Here is a 16,265-nt window from a genome sequence, read left to right on the forward strand (position 1 = left end):
GTACCCTAAACATAGGCTATTTTATACACCATAGGGCATCTGAGGCATCTACATGCACACATAAGGTATTGTCTCTAGTGGACCCATGCCTTTCCAAGGCAGAAGCTGGAGGCTGAATAGGATTTCTGAGGATATCTAAAATGGCACGAGGTATCATCTACATTTAAGCAAATTAATCCCAGTCTGTGGAAACTTGGGCTTACTTTACTCAAAATCTGGAAAAATCCGTTTATCCACCACCATATATGCATGTGCTCTCAGCCTTCTTCATTTTGGGGAGGGTTCATGATAAGAATACAGCTATTTGCCTTCCATCAGGCACTGCAATGCAATTTGTATTTCTTTCTGATCCAAAAAATAATTATTTGTTTTTACCAGTCTACAGAAGGAAATGTCATTTCAGTCTACTCCAGAGTGTGATGATAATAAATTTCTCTTCTGTTTCATGTCTAGGCACTTCTGACAGAAAGATTTTCAATACTTATAAACCTTTAGATATTCAGAGGTTTTGTGTAACTGGAAAAGCTTTTGAGAAACCAGTAGGTGATATTATTCTGCATAGAATTATATAAGAAAAGAGGACCTAGAAAAATCTTTGCCTTATAAAAATGACAAGAATTCCTCATCACCAAAAGATGCATGGGCTACAGTGGCATAATTGTAATGCCTTATATATGATTTGAAGGAGTTGAAGTGTCTACAGGAATTATTATTTTTTTCCTTTAAATATCAGTGCTTTGTACTTATCTTGTTCTTGCTTTTTTTATGTGACACTCACATGTACTGTGCCTTGGAAGTCAACAGCTTCTCTGATTTCTGTCCTGTGAAAAGTAGTATTATTAGTTAGGTTTGTATAAACTCATCAGGTAAAGGAAACTGCACGAAGATTCAGGCATTTAAGGTTTGAGATGTTCTTAAGGATGAAGGTATGGAGGAAAGTTCGGACAAAAGCAAAGAGACGTTCGTCCATCCTTCAGGCAAAGGGAATTCCCAGGTGATGGGCAGGATGTTAGTAGCAATATAAAGCTGATGAGTCCATCTGCATTTATAAAAATTAATAAAATTTGTACAAAAGCTCTGGGCCACATAAGAAAAAATCACAGTAATTAATTCAATTAACTAAAAAATCCCTAAACTCCACAATTTTTGTAGCGCAAATGAATGTGTAGTTAGATAAGAGTCTATGGCAAACATGAAGGAAAAAAAAATGTTTTTAGCTTTAGTTCTGACTTTTATGTTAGTAATAACTCCATTTCCAAAGCTTTTACAAACTTCTATCAAATTAAAAGCTGAGTTTGTGCTTTAGACCAATACTTACCAGTAAAGAAGGGTTCATTTCACTCTTTAACAGTATAGCAAATTTCAGGAATGTCTCCTCAGCTTAAAATACTGCAAGTTTCTAGAACTGATGAAATGTCTGAGACTAACGTGGTCTTTAAATGCACTTCCAAGCTGAAAGATGTGCTTCATTGTGTAAGGCAGGAGACAAAAACATCATAGATGTAGAGATATGTATTTAAGACTAGACTTCAAAAAATACAACATATTCACTTTGTAAACTTTTCTTGCAGAAATAAGAAGCAATACAGGTGCTGCACTATGTATGACAAAAAGAAATGACAGGTTCCTATTGATTCAACACACTTGGAATCTCATTAGTTATCAAATGGGACTTGAGTACAGCCAAAAAATAAACAACATTTTGTTTCATTCTCTCCTGCCCAAAGTCACCAAACATGGATTAGTCTGGAGTGCATTTGTTGTTCCTGCTAGAGGTGATATAAAATAAAAATCAGTTTTAGATACACAGATGCTTTTTTTTCCCCTTCTTCCTTCAGGCTGTTGAAGAATGCACAGAATGAAGTTCATTTCAAAATCTGGTATCAGAAACTACTGGCTGCTCTCCAATTCTGTGCTGGAAAAACCCTGAACAATGAGTTTTCTAAGGAGGGGAAACTTATCAGAATTCTGGAAGACATAGCCAAAGAAGTAAAAGCTGCCAGTGACGCAAAAAGAAAGGTTTGTTAAAAAATACCTCCCCTTCCATCTAAGTTTTTTCAGGTAATTTTATTTTTTCCAAAGTGACACCTCTTTCCTATAATGCCTTTGCATAACCTAAGATTTCACAAAAGTTTATAAAATTTTATGCTGCTCTGAAAACAAGTAAAACACATGTATTTAATAGGACAACTCTCATCACTGTTATTCTTCAAGTCAGCAGATCTTTTAAGCCATTTAAATTCCTTCATCAGTTCCTTCTCAACCAGACTTGAAGCTGGTCGGAAATAATGGCAACAAAACTGATTAACATTTTACTGGAAGGAACGTTCACATTCAGCACCTCATCCCAAAGTATTTGACTCCTATAGAGCTTCATTGTTTCTTGAAAGCTTTACTAATATTTGCCCTTGACAGGCTGAACATCCTTCTTTCTTAGCAAAGCCAACCAGAGTGGACTGTACTTAATATCTAAAATATAGCATTCGGCAACTAATACGGTATGCATATCTGCAGAGGTGCTTTCGTGGCAGTATAAGGCTTGCAGTCATCTTCTCCAGCGGGTGCAGCTTTTATATTGCTTAGGTACATTTCCAATTCAAAACTGTTAATTTTCCAAGACAGTTGTTGTTACTTACATGATGTATAAAACTGCTTCTTGCTGAGATCTCAGCAAGACAGACCAGAAAGCCAAATAAAAATATACGTGCCGCTGCTGGTTATCATGAAAGTTATCATGAATTCTTTTTGCCTTGTTAAGGATTCAAAGATTTTCAAAGGATTTTATCAGAAAACTCAGTGTTGCTACTGAGAGCAGCAAAGCAAACATGGAAGTAAAAAGGCAAAAAACATTTGCAAAGAGAAAAATCCATGTAAAGAAAAAGAAAGAGTAGTGATACATTATACATTACTGATGCATAATTCAGATTGTAGAGATGAATCTCAAGGCTGCAGTTACTGTGATACTGAGAAACTCAGAAACCTTGCAATTAATACATATACAGTCAGATGAGGGAGGTCAGAGTGTTGAGGCAACAGGCAACAATTGTGACGTTGTCCAGCAAGGCAAAAAAGACATAGGATGCAGCAGAATAGGCACAAGGGTAATCAGCCCCTAATGAAGGGTATTGAATCTGAACCTACATGACAGCATGAACTGGTAGTGCATCTGGGCAGAAAAAGCATGAATGTGGAGTAAAATGACAGTGCTTATTTTTAATAACTGCACCTCAATGTGACCTCATTAGCTGTTATAAGGTTACATGGATGCTACTAGCTCCAGAAGCTGTACTGCTAGCTTAAAATATAGAAAGCCAGTAAATGGCTCAAAAGCTGCTGTTATGTTCTTTCATGTTGCCATAATGACTCACATGTTGCAGGAGGTGTTAAAGGTGGAACTCAATAGGCTTTCGCAGTTCTTCCAGGAGGTAAAGTTTTGTCGGCTTCCCCTGAATCCTGCGCTTGTTGTCCTAGGCATAGAGGAAGACGTAAGTATAGCTCATGCAATGGATTTTTTTTTATTTTTTTTTTTAAAGTATAAAGAGGGAGAAGGAGTGTACAGCTGCGTTGACTGAGGATTAATCTTACTGGTATTAAGCATAAGTCATCCAGTAAAGTGACATCCTTCCTAATTCCTCTGAAACTGGGGGCCTTTATTGGAGGCAGAAGTACAGGGGGCTGGTGGGGTGGGTATTGCATACGTGTCTCAGCTTGTGCAGCAGCAGGAGCAGCAAAGATTTCAAACTCTGGGCAACCTGCTCCCAGCTCAGCTGCCCTACCATGACATTGAATGGCAAGGGCACCTGGCTCCACTGAAGCTGAGACCTGGTAACCATCCTGCCCAGGTAGCTCTTGATGGCAGTTTTCTTCTCATCCAAGACTCTCCCTTGTCATGGGTAGGAGCAGCTAAAGTTCTAGAGCTAGCTGTCTTTCTGCTGAGGAGAGAATAGGCACATGAATGATAATTTCTAAAATATTAAATATTGACAGTAACTTGCCTCTATGACCCCTATTAAAAATGACTTAAGGGAAACAACAATGCTCATTAGTGTTACTTTACTTTGACCACAGTACTAAGACTGAGTTATTCATTGCTTAGAAATGTTTTCATAAACAATATTATGCCAGGAATATGCTCTTCCAGCTCTAGAGAAGGAAAAGGTATTCAGCAGCAAGAGAAAACAAACCTGAAGAGACGTATATATTACCAGATATGGCTGCCTAATGACAGCAATTTGTGCTCTATTTTTATTCTCTGGCTCATTATCTACAGTGGACCTGATTCTAGGAGGTGCTGATCCTTTCAATTGCCTTTGACCTGTGATTCTCTGAGTAATTGCTATTCAGCCTTGATCTCACTGAGAATAGAAGTCTTCCAGCACCCCACAGGCTTGGGCCCATTGTGTATGATAGAAGTCAGGAGAATCTGAAGCCTTCTGCTACTCACTGCTTTCAGGCTTTTTGGAAATAATGACTAATGAGAAAGTATCTCACCATACAGTCATTCTATTTATACTGCACCAGCTTGGCTGGACAGATACAAAATGTTTAAATAATCTGAAGAGAGATTTTTTTCATTTTTCTTGTATCATTATAGGCCATTATCTTGCTATAAATATATGCAGCTTCTTGATTGAACTGTATGTCAGTATAATCATGCAAATTAGAATTTTTAAGTGCTTATAATTACCTAAATTTAATTCATTTTGGCATCATCTATTGATTTTACTTGAAGCAAGCACTGCTCCCAGCTCTGTCAGTAATGCATTATCTCACAGCAACCTTTCAAGCACTTACTGAGACATTTCAATTGACAAAATTCCATAGGGGGTCAGGATTTCATCATCACTAATAGCTATTGCATGCCACAGATGTACAATGTGGCTCAGACAATATTTGCTTGCTTGTACCATGCTTTGAGATGTTTTGATGAAAAGCAAGAGACAGCTGTGTCTAGTAGCAGTTTTGTTCAAATTAGCCTCCATTGCACTCCACCCAGTCAGGACAGCAGTAGCTCCTGTGAGGCACTCATTATTTCTAGAGACCAGGCCATTAATTTACTGTTGCCTTTGGTTGTTTTTTTCGGTTGTTTTTTTGCAACCCCTCCCATCCCTCCCCCTGCCCTTTTTTTTTTATTAATGATGTTAATAATACCACTCTAACTCACACAGGATTTGCAGTGCTTGGCTCATTAATGCTTTTTGAAGCCCTTTCAGGTCTTCTGGTGGAAGGAGCTGTAGGGCATGAGAAGTCAGAGTTCATGTTTAATTAAGATAAATTCCACATAAAATAGATTGTGATTTTCAGAATTTCCTGTATTCTCAGCCAGAGTGAAATCACCAAATAAATTAGCAGCTTCTTTGCTCCCAGTAAAACTGTATGCTTGGGCAATATTTTTTGTGCGCATGTGTGTAAAATAATAAGACCTAAGGCTTCTCAATGCTGTATGGATTCTCATTAGATCAGTCTTTTGTACTTCGTCCACTCAGTCCCAGCCAAAGTTCATCATTAATAGATGTGGGTGAAAATGAAAAACAGTATGGAAAATATTATCTATTTGTGTAATCTGATTATTGAGTGGAACAAATTGTCTAGGAAAAATAATTTCTTATTTTCCTGACCCAATTAAATAGTCAATAATATCAAGAATTATTTATTTTTGTTATTGGTGCTACTGATCAATATTTAAAGATGGCACCCTTTTTGGAGGCACTGTATTAGCCTGATGTTTCATATATGTGACACTGTTATTCTTCTCTCTCATTTTCTTTTTCCCTGAAGTCGTGTTCATATTTTACATCCAATGCTTTTCCTTTAAAAATCTCCTTCATCAATGCAAATGCTCCAAGTGGAAACATCAATGTTATTTTTAAGGTATGTTCTTCCTCTAATCTTCAGTTCATTTTGTATGCAAAGTGTTGATTTGTAATTCTCCTAATTTATATTAGTCCTTGAGCCTAAGGATGTTAGATTTGGCTCTGCTGTTCACTCTTCCCAGTTATTTTTAATAGCAGAACTTATAACGGAATATGCTGAGGCAATGCACTGAAGTATCAACTTTTTGAATGGTAGAGAATCAAACAAGTTCTTACAATTCTTTTTCTTAGTGGAAGGATGAAATATTAAGTTTATCTTATGAACGTAGTTTATTTATCACACTGGAGTCAGAGGGCAAGTCTAAGAGGGGAGATAATTCAGAATGTCTGAATCCAGTAGCCTTGTACATATGCATCTAATGTATCAAAATACTGGAGGGTTAGAGGCTGCATATGCTGCACAGAATTAATGCAGCCAGCACAGAGGAGTGAGCTGAGGAAGAGGAAAGTGGAAAGAACTGCAGAGGAATTTCATCTCTTTAGAGTTACTGAGAGGACATGACTCTGAAAGTAAACTCCAATTTATTTTCCAGTTGTCACCTTCAAAGTGTCAGAGTTGATGAGAGTGCTGTGTCCATCTGCAAAAGAAAATAATTGTAATCTAAAGTTACTTTGAAAAAAGAAAATGTCTTCCATAGCAGTGCGTGCTGTTTTCAGAGAATACTGAAGTTCATAAAATGGCTGATGGATACAAAATGCTCAGCGTTGCAAAAAATATTATTTCTCAGTCTTTTGCAGTATCATGTTCCAAACCAAAAGGCTAAAAATCGATTAAAAAAAAATAAAATTAAAAGGATAAAAGATATTTCTAGGCCTTCTTGTGTTAAATTGACTTTTAGAGCAGCTGTGATTCTCAGGAACAGAAGTATGCTTTCCAGGCATGTTTGGAGGAGGCTAGCAATGTTAAGTTGTTTTGGTTCTTATGCTATTTCATCTGAGAATCAATGTTAAATAGACAAGCTCCTACTTACTTGAGCAACTTCAGCAAATGCCTACCTGTGCAGCATTTAAACATTTGTGCTGGTTTTACTGAGACAGTGTTTTCCCTGCTTGGTAACATTCAACAAACAGCCAGCGCTCCAGTTGCTGTAGAAGTATTATAGCTGACGTCGCCTTCCCCTGTCAGCAAACCATAGTGCTAAAGTATCTTTTACTTGTGCTGCAATTTTATTGTTTGTTCATGGTGGATAATGCATGCATAAAATTGTAACCACTGGTGTCATACTAAATTGTCTACTGACTCTATACATGAGGGAAGGAGGGAAGATAAGTGGAGAGAACAAGATTTTTCTCATGTTTGGGTACTAAGAATAATTGATTGGAGTTAAGATTACCTTTAAATGAAAGAAATATATATGTATATATTTTTAAAGAATAATTATGTGTCCTTAAGTATTCATTTCATAGCATTAAATGTTCATTGATTGGAATGCTTGTACATAGAGTGTAATAAAAGAATAGAGCACTTAAAAATACCAGTAAAAGTCACATGTATTTTAGATGAGGTGGGGAGGAGGTGGAAACAAAAAAAGCAGGCCTTTTGTTTTCACAGGCCATTTGCTCAGCCATGGTTGAAGATAATCTCTTCATTAACTCTTGTGGCTACAATTAAAGCCCCATTTCACTAATATTGTTGTTTGACTGGCTCTGTGGGGAGAGCAGTCAACACAGCATCACTGTTTGAAACTGAATATGCATTATATCATGGATAAAATATAAATTCGTGATAAAATTCGCTTTCAGTCTGCTGCAAATACCAAGGTGTGAAGCTTAACATTAGACAAACGCTGTCATTTGTAAAAAAGGATCTAGCATTAGGTAGACTTTAAAATGTAACTAAATTAGGATCCTACCTCCGGATTAAATTTTCAAATTCTAATAATTATATAGGAATAATAAGTAGAAAGGCTGCTGTTAATCAGGGAGCATTTGTTACCATCTCAGTGGCTGCCAAAACTGTTTCTGCCTATGTGTCCCATTTACTCTGTCGTCTTCTGATACAGAAAGATAAGTAGCAACTTTGAAGAGGGGTTTACTGTAAAATGAATGCAGCTATTTTGGTGAGGGAAAAAATCTAAATGAAATAGCATGTTATTTCTATATGGCATTGAAGTTGAAACCTGAATTTTTTGTGCAATTTTCACAGATAGGCGATGATCTACGTCAAGATATGCTGGTTCTGCAAATTATTCGGGTGATGGACAGCATTTGGCTCCAAGAGGGACTGGATATGCAAATGATCACTTATAGGTGTTTATCTACAGGAAAAGGCCAAGGTCAGTTTTACATTATGAAAGTTACCTGTATTATATTATTCATATGTCATGTAAACGGCAGTAAAGGAAAATCTACCCTTTAGCTTTTATTTTAATGCGTGCCTTATTTATATTCCCCCCAAAGAATAAAAAATGCTCAGAACTTCTGTTACTTAGGCCCTAAATTGTATACTTGCCTACTCCTGCATGTTCATTTTGTTTATTCATTCTGCCTTAACATTCTGCCAGAATACATACCACCAAACTCATTGAGTTTTTAGTAATGTAGGCTAGAATTTTCCAAAAGCCTCAACATCATCAGCTTGCACCAGATTCTTAATGGTAACTTCACACGTCAAAAGGAGAGTTTTGGAGAAAATTTGCTATTGCTACTAAAGTTTTAATCCAGTGTGATCCTTCACAGATGCTTAAATTAACCTACTTGCATGTGGCTGTGCAAAGTACCTGTAGACAAGTGATGACAGCTTCGCAGTGTTGATTTTGAAATATTACTCTTGTGATTTATGCTGCTTAGGGCAGGCCTGACTCATCTGAAAGCTTTATTTCCCTCTTTTATGGTTGTTATAGCAGAACTGTAGCAGGGATACCAATTGTTTGCTACAGAAATTTACTGACAGCAATAAGCTTACTATTTTTTACTGACTCTCCAGATCTTTTACTAAAAACAATCCTTGCACAAGTAGAAGACTGATGTATTCAGATTACCTGCTGTACAAAAACTAAAAACTTTGAAAAAAAAAAAAAAAATCATTGCTTTCTGAGCCACAAAGAGGAAATGTGAGAGGATGAATGATCTGGAGGAGATAGCTAGGAGAAAACAAAGATGACTTCACAGACGTGGTGGGTGGTTAAGGTGACCTGGAAAAGACTCTTTCCTTCTTTGTAGGGGTTGGGGTTAAAGCTTGAAGGCTTCTACTTCAAAGGCAAATAATACAAGAATACCATTTCTGAACATAATATTATTGTCTCTTTTATATACTAACACTTAACTTGATTTTTGCCAAGGAAGATACAGGGATCATCTGCAAATAATATTCTCTGCCTGACAGTCTCTCGGTGTCAGACAGATTTTCCTCACAATGTCTTTCCTTATGAGCTATGTAAGTGTTAATATAATTGATTTAGAGTTGATGATTAAGGATAAAAGGACCAAGTGACATACCTGTAACCCATATAGGATGTGCAAAAGTAGTCTTGTACACGCAGGTCTTCCAAATCCCAGGCTAATGACTTGCTTCATGGGCCACCTTTTCTATACAAGGCAGACAGCAAGTGATAATTTCATAGTCAAGGGAACACAGAAATCAGGTTTCATAGAAAGGTGAAAAGCAGATGAAGCACTGGTAGGATCCCACTTTCCAGGCAGGGTATGATAGAGGAGCCTGTCACCAACTGAGATTGTTAAAGGAAGCCCTTCCTGTAATGTGAGTTGTGGGATGACATGCCAAGGGACCACACACAGGGACAGGGACAGAAGGCTGGCAAGCCAGGTCTCAGTTCCAAAACATTGAATTAAGTGCATGCAGTAGAGGCGGAGGATTCAAGTGAAGCAATGAAAAATGCTTGGCTTCTCTTTGCGCTTCAAAGTGCCAGTTTATGTCATCTTGGATCAGACTAATTTCTGCACCATCTAGTATCCTCTCTCCCAGCTGTGATCAGTATCACATACTGCCAGAATATTTGTGGAACATTCTTGGCAATAAACACATATGAAATAACTTTATATTTTGTAGTAAGGATCTGATCCTATATTTTATAGATTTTGGGGGATTTGTGTCCATATTGTACTCACTTTGAATCTTGTTAAATTTTTGGCCATGTTGGTACCTTCAGGCAGTTATTTCCTCAATATTGTTATTGATGTTTTAATTTCTCATTTGCAGAACTGCCACTTTTTACTAAGTGTCCTTTGGTTTTTGTCTCCAAAGAGAAAAACAATCCTGATCTCTATTTTCTATTGCATTCATTATTTTAGAAGCTTTTAAGCATGTATTTTTTCTGCATGGAATGATCCAACAATAAGCCATATTCATTGATGGTCTTCATATTTTTAAAGTTGAAGGTTTTTCATTTGAACTCTTCTTCTGTCTGATTAGGATTGGTACAGATGGTGCCAGATGCTACTACACTAGCGAAGATCCACAGGGAGTCTGGTCTGATAGGACCATTGAAAGAAAACACAATTAAAAAATGGTTCCGTCATCACCATCCTCTGGAATCAAGTTACCAAGAGGTAACATCGTCATGAATCTTGTTATATATTTCATGTTTTACCATAGGAAAAAACCCAAATGAAATGACAGTAAGCAGCAAAAACAAATGACTCAGACACAAGACAAACAAATCAAATGCGTAGAAGCCAGGGAACTGACTTAAATGCCACTGTCTGTCTAAGGAGATATTGCTCTGAATCAGGTGCATTGTAATAGATTTTCTATAAAAATATCATAGAGGTGTTTTGAAGTTTACTACTAAAGTGAAGAGAAGCTAAGTAGAAATTAAGTAGTGAACTCAAAAACGTTTCTTTTTTAGCTCAGCTCTCTAAATACTCTATTTAAATATAACACATGCAAAGTCTCAGTGGATTTCCTGTATTTGGAAATAACCATGTCAATACCTACAGCTTTAGAAAGCTGTTTTATCAAAACTGCCTAGTCATATGATACGTAAGATCATGCTTTTCATATCACACTGTGTGATGCCATATAATACATCTGGTTTTATGAAAGCGGAAATTATGCATGAGCCAAATATTTCGAGATTTTATTTATAGAAGTAGAAGTTTCCCCGGCAACTCTTTCTATTCATTCTTTGTTGTCTGAGCATGTTCTGAGGCCCATGACAAACCTTTTAATGTTTGTGTTGCCGGTTCAATTTTTAGAACCCAATTCCATGCCCACAGTATTTACCACTGTGAAAATAAATTGTTTTTCTAACAGTCTTAGTAGATGTATAGCATAAATATGTTTGATAAACTTTAGTAATTTTGTAATTACAGTGTTACATTAGAAGTGAGATACTATTAGTTATTGATTGAAACTCTGATTTCTTGCTGCTGTTTTTAAAAAGTACCATTAATGTGAAATATTCTAAACCCAATTTCTACCTATTTTCTCTCAATTTTTAAATGTATGAAATACAGTCCAATCTGATTGCATAGGGCGTGCATAAAATTACTACTCTACATTCACCTTGTTCTCACTGGTGAATAAACCTTTCTCTTTTACTCCTTCATAATTTTTTACTCATACAATACTATTTCTAAGGTGCTCAAAGAGCTCATGTGGAATAAGCTTTAATATCCTCGTTTTACAGTTGAGTGAACAAAAATCACAGAAAGCTTAGGTGTTTTATCCAAGGTCACCAAAGTGAGTAAGTAGTACAGTTAAACATAAAATTCACCAAACTCTTGTGGTGTGGCCTAAGTCTTCCACAGTGCTATCATCCCTATCAGCCATCACAGACGACACCCTGCATTTGCAGGGAAATCCTCGATGCTGAAATAATGATTTACCTTGGCTAATGCCATTTTTGTCCAGATCACAGTTTAGGGTTGTTTGGGTTTCTATATAAATGAACCACATTGTGATTGAGATTTATGGGAGATTAAAACTCCTGAACAAGAACTACGTTTTCAGTTCATAAACTGTAGTAGGTAAAATTAAAAAGAATACAAGAGCTATTCCTTATCCTTTGGGATAGAAAAGTGATCATTATTTGAATCAGGAATACCTCTCCCCTGAGAGAGGATACCAAGTTTGTGTGTTGTCAAAGAGGTTAGGTAGATTTTTCTACTAGGTGAAGTTGCATTTTTTATATACTTCACACTGAAGTTAGCATAAAACCTGGAATCCTCCTATGAGTGTCTGATGAGCAGATCATTACCCTGAACATTTTCCTGCGTCTGCCATGGGCACATTTTTGGCAAACAGCAATGCCACAATGTAATATTATAAAGAGATTAATGAGATAAATCTGAATGAGCCAATCTACTTACATGAAGCACACTAACCATGAAAGCAGACATCTCCACCATGTAAATGAGCATCAGATGAATAGGTTATATTAAACACAACTGCTAGGCTGAGTTTTGGTTTAATCACTCTCTTGTATCTCCCTGCATGATACTGGGTTTGATCCCATAGTCTATTCAGATTTGCAGATGCTATGAGCAGAAAACTATTTAGCCTTTCTTTGTTTCAGTTCATTTCTGTAAAATGGGGTTTAATTCTTTGGGCTGGAATATTGTGAGACTTGATTAATTAGGATTTGAGAAAGGTAATGGACTTCTGGACAAAAAAGAACCATGTAGGTACAGAACAGTACAATGTGTGTAAAATAACCTTTCTTTGCAAAACAAATGGTTACATTTGCAGATTTCCAACTAATTTCCAAACAATTGTTTCCACAATATACTGCCCGCTATTGAACAGAAAATGTCAGCTTCCTGCCAAGAAGCTTTCTTTCCTTAGGTACATTTCACCTTAGAAGTTTTCCATAGAATTCCAAGTATCTGTAAAACAAAAGGTGAAAATCTCATGCATAAAATTGTTTTTTTATTGTTACTTTGAAATTCGCATATTACTTGTTTGAGTACTATTCCTACCGACACCTTGCTGTTACAATTTTAGCAACATAGCATTTATAGAACTACAACTTTTAGTTTTCTTATTAGTGTCAAAACCAAACACATCTCTGTATATTTCCAGTAAATGCTTTTGTTTTACTAACTAGGCAATAAGGAATTTCTTTTATTCCTGTGCTGGCTGGTGTGTTGTTACCTTCATTCTGGGAGTCTGTGACCGACACAGTGACAACATAATGCTGACAAGTTCTGGACACATGTTCCACATAGATTTTGGAAGATTTTTAGGTCATGCACAGACATTTGGAAGCATCAGAAGGTTGGTATCTACAGTAACACACATATTAAACTTTAAAGCAGTGTTCCAAAATTTCACAGTCCTATCAACACCCATGAAAAAAGTAGAAGTGAGATCATGCTTTTTTTCCTTTCCGAATTTTCCAGAACAACATCTTTTTGTTGTTCACAAAAACCTCTGAAAACATAGGAATTACTGGAAAAGGAATTGAAATGAGATGTTGGAGATGCCCTTTCAGTCTAAAACAAATTTCTAAATCCCTTGTTTGGGCAGAGATTTGAATGATGGAATTCAGTAATGACCAGACTGACCTATGCCAAAATAATTTTGATACCTGTTATTTTTTTCCAATAGATAAGCTTTCCTGTGATGGATACAAAACTATAGATGTACCTAATTGACCACTTTCTTCCTGTATTCAGAGAAGAGACTACATTTTCCAAATAGACATGGAGAATAATTAATCATTATGCTTCTGTGGGTAAAACTGCAATTTTCTCATTATCTTTTGAAGTTTTACATCTAACTGCACTGAGTTCAGGGGCTGTTTTGCAAATGTCTGATTTTACCTAAACAAGACTGATTTTTCTGTGTTTGTATCTATCTGTGATGTAACTGTCCCATGATGAAGCATGATGAAGATAAATACAATAATGTGATCCTATATTCTAGTTCCTAATGTGAACATACTAGGACGAATGAATTGGAATGGAATAAGAATAGTTAGGATAATGCCAATATGTGCAAAATACAAAAAAGCTGTTGTGGCAGAGTACAGAATGGATAAATGATCCCAAATTCCTTCGTGTTTGCTAATAATTTCCAGAATTATTCCCAGAATTAAGTTTGGACTAATTGTTCCTTTTTTTAAAAAAAATTATTTTTTTTAATTTATTTTTTAAGCTGGCCTTTGACTATTCTAGACTATCTCAGTGTGTTAGACAGAAATAACAGCGTGGGAGTATTGATATGAGAGAAGCTGATGGGGATAATAAGTACTTCTAAGCCAGGCAGTCAAAAGATTTAGTTGCAGTGCTCAGAATTATCATCAATCATTCAAGATCTGCTCCCTTAATCCCACTTATTTGCTGTGAAAGAATAAAGCAGAACAGAGTAATGAAAAAAGACACTCATGCACACTCTGAGTCAAGTGCTGCATCCCTCACTCCAGCAAACTTCCTTTTAGAACCTAACAGGAATTTTCTTGAGCAGTAGTTTTACGTAAGCAAAGAATTACCTAGTTTGAACGACAGGATGAAGCAAATATAGGGTGGACACAACAACCAAATTTAGACAAATAAGACGTAATAGCAATAATAAAAATAGATATTAATTTTACAGTTTTACAACTCAGTCATACTACACCTTCTTATAAAGTCTAAGAAAATGGATTAAAATACAGTCACTTCCATACACAGCAGCCATTTTTTCCTGTTTGTCCATGAAATATATTACTTCAAAACTATTAAATAAAGTAGTATATTTTAGGGCCTCCATTCATAGAGTGCACTTTTGGTTCTTTAGTAAAACTAGTACTCGTACTGAACAGCATGTTGTGAAAATCATGGGACAATGCTCGTCTTCTTCATACCTACGTGCAACCGAGCTGATACAATATCTATGGCTATAGTTCTCATGAGCTGCATGCACCTTCATTAAATGTAACATTTTATTTGTAACCCAGGAATACAGGGACGTCACGTTTCTACATCCCATAAATTTCGAGCTTTCTCAAAATTTGAAACCCTCAGTGCCATTTGTATCTATTCATTCCCACAAGGCGAGTCCTGAAATAGGCTTAGCCCCTGATTTCTTTAATAGCTCTTTATCTTAGGCTTTTATTTCAGTTCTTTACACCCCCAACAGTATCATACTCCTAAAATAATATTGATAAAAGAGCAGCACAATGCTTTCAAATCTTTAGAATTGTGAGTGCTGACCATTAGGGTTTTGTACAGTAGATGCTATACACATGCTTGTGAAGTTCTATAGGTGACTTTAAAGAATGAAAAGGATCCAATACAAATCCCTGTACGTGCAACTGGTCTTCATGCACATTACACAAACTCCTTTTTTTTTTTGTAAATGGAATCTATGCAAATTAAGGAATGCTTATAGAAAAGGAGTCCCCATCAAAACTGTTTAAAATAATCATTCTTTTGAGAATTTAGAAAGATAACTTGCTTGCCACAGCTGTCCATTTTCTGTTCTCAGGGACCGCTTTTTGCCATTGACTTTTATTCCTCAGAAAGCTTCATGGGGATAGGTCCTTTCCCATATTGTGCATACGCAGCATTTCTTCTCATGCAAATAAAGCGAAAGGCAAGCATGGCAGCTTTGAGAATTGCCTGCTGCATGCATGGGTTGCAGTTCTTTCTATCAAATTGAATATGAGTCTTCAGAGAACTCTTTGAAGCTGACGTGATTCATGCAGTTGTACTTGCTTTTGTATTCATGATTGTATAACACCCAAAAATGTGATTTTGTTTTTACTTTCTGATTCCAACTCCCATCTTTAAATTATGTCCATTAATGCTACTCAGTTTTGAGTCCAACGCACAAATCAGTAGCTTAACTCTTGTTGATTTCAGAAGGAAGAGGAATCACGAACTTACTGTCTTTTCCAGTTCCATGTAACTTCACAGTGTAGCAACTATGTTTAATAATACTAATAACCTGTCTTTACATGGGTCTAGAAACTGTTTCAGAAGCGTTGGAGAGACACATATGATGTATGTAAACAACAACATAGCAACAGATCTTGGCAGAAAAATTATTCCCAAAGTCCCACAGGGGAATTTCCTACTGAACCATGAGATTTCATTATCTTTTTTTTTTTTGGTAATAATTTTGGATTGCACATTTTGTTAGTGTTAATTAAAATACTCCTCCTTTCATTCTCTAATCCAGCTGTCGCATTTGACTCTTCATTCCCCTAAGGCAATGAATTCTGCAGGTATACTTCAAGCTGCATGAAGAAACTTTTCTCATTTAATTTCATATATCCATCCTCTTCTTTATCTACTGAGTATTCTGTGGTAATCATCTTAGACCAGCTCTAACTGAAATAGGTGTAATATTATAAAGCTATCATATGGGACCAGGTCAGTCATCAAATGGTACAGAAGAAGGTGTCTGGCTCATGGTTATATCTCCTATTCTTTCTTTGCTTTTGTTTTCTTCTTTTTAGTTCTGGCCAGTTCCTTTTGAACATTTCTTCTTTGGTGAATTAA

At 36.3% G+C, this 16,265-nt stretch overlaps 1 protein-coding gene across 9 annotated transcripts in view; it reads left to right on the plus strand.

The window, feature by feature from the left end:
• Positions 1-16,265, plus strand: part of PIK3C2G (phosphatidylinositol-4-phosphate 3-kinase catalytic subunit type 2 gamma) — a 354,168-nt gene that overhangs the window by 268,155 nt on the left and 69,748 nt on the right. For all 9 annotated transcript variants that reach the window (XM_065030454.1, XM_065030418.1, XM_065030425.1 and 6 more), the window contains 6 exons: positions 1,839-2,019; positions 3,378-3,485; positions 5,779-5,871; positions 8,020-8,149; positions 10,246-10,382; positions 12,884-13,053. In XM_065030454.1, the coding sequence (XP_064886526.1) occupies positions 1,839-2,019; positions 3,378-3,485; positions 5,779-5,871; positions 8,020-8,149; positions 10,246-10,382; positions 12,884-13,053 (819 nt within the window). The remainder of the gene's footprint in view (positions 1-1,838; positions 2,020-3,377; positions 3,486-5,778; positions 5,872-8,019; positions 8,150-10,245; positions 10,383-12,883; positions 13,054-16,265) is intronic.

Source organism: Columba livia, chromosome 1 (assembly GCF_036013475.1).
Source record: "Columba livia isolate bColLiv1 breed racing homer chromosome 1, bColLiv1.pat.W.v2, whole genome shotgun sequence".
NCBI classification, from domain to species: domain Eukaryota; kingdom Metazoa; phylum Chordata; class Aves; order Columbiformes; family Columbidae; genus Columba; species Columba livia.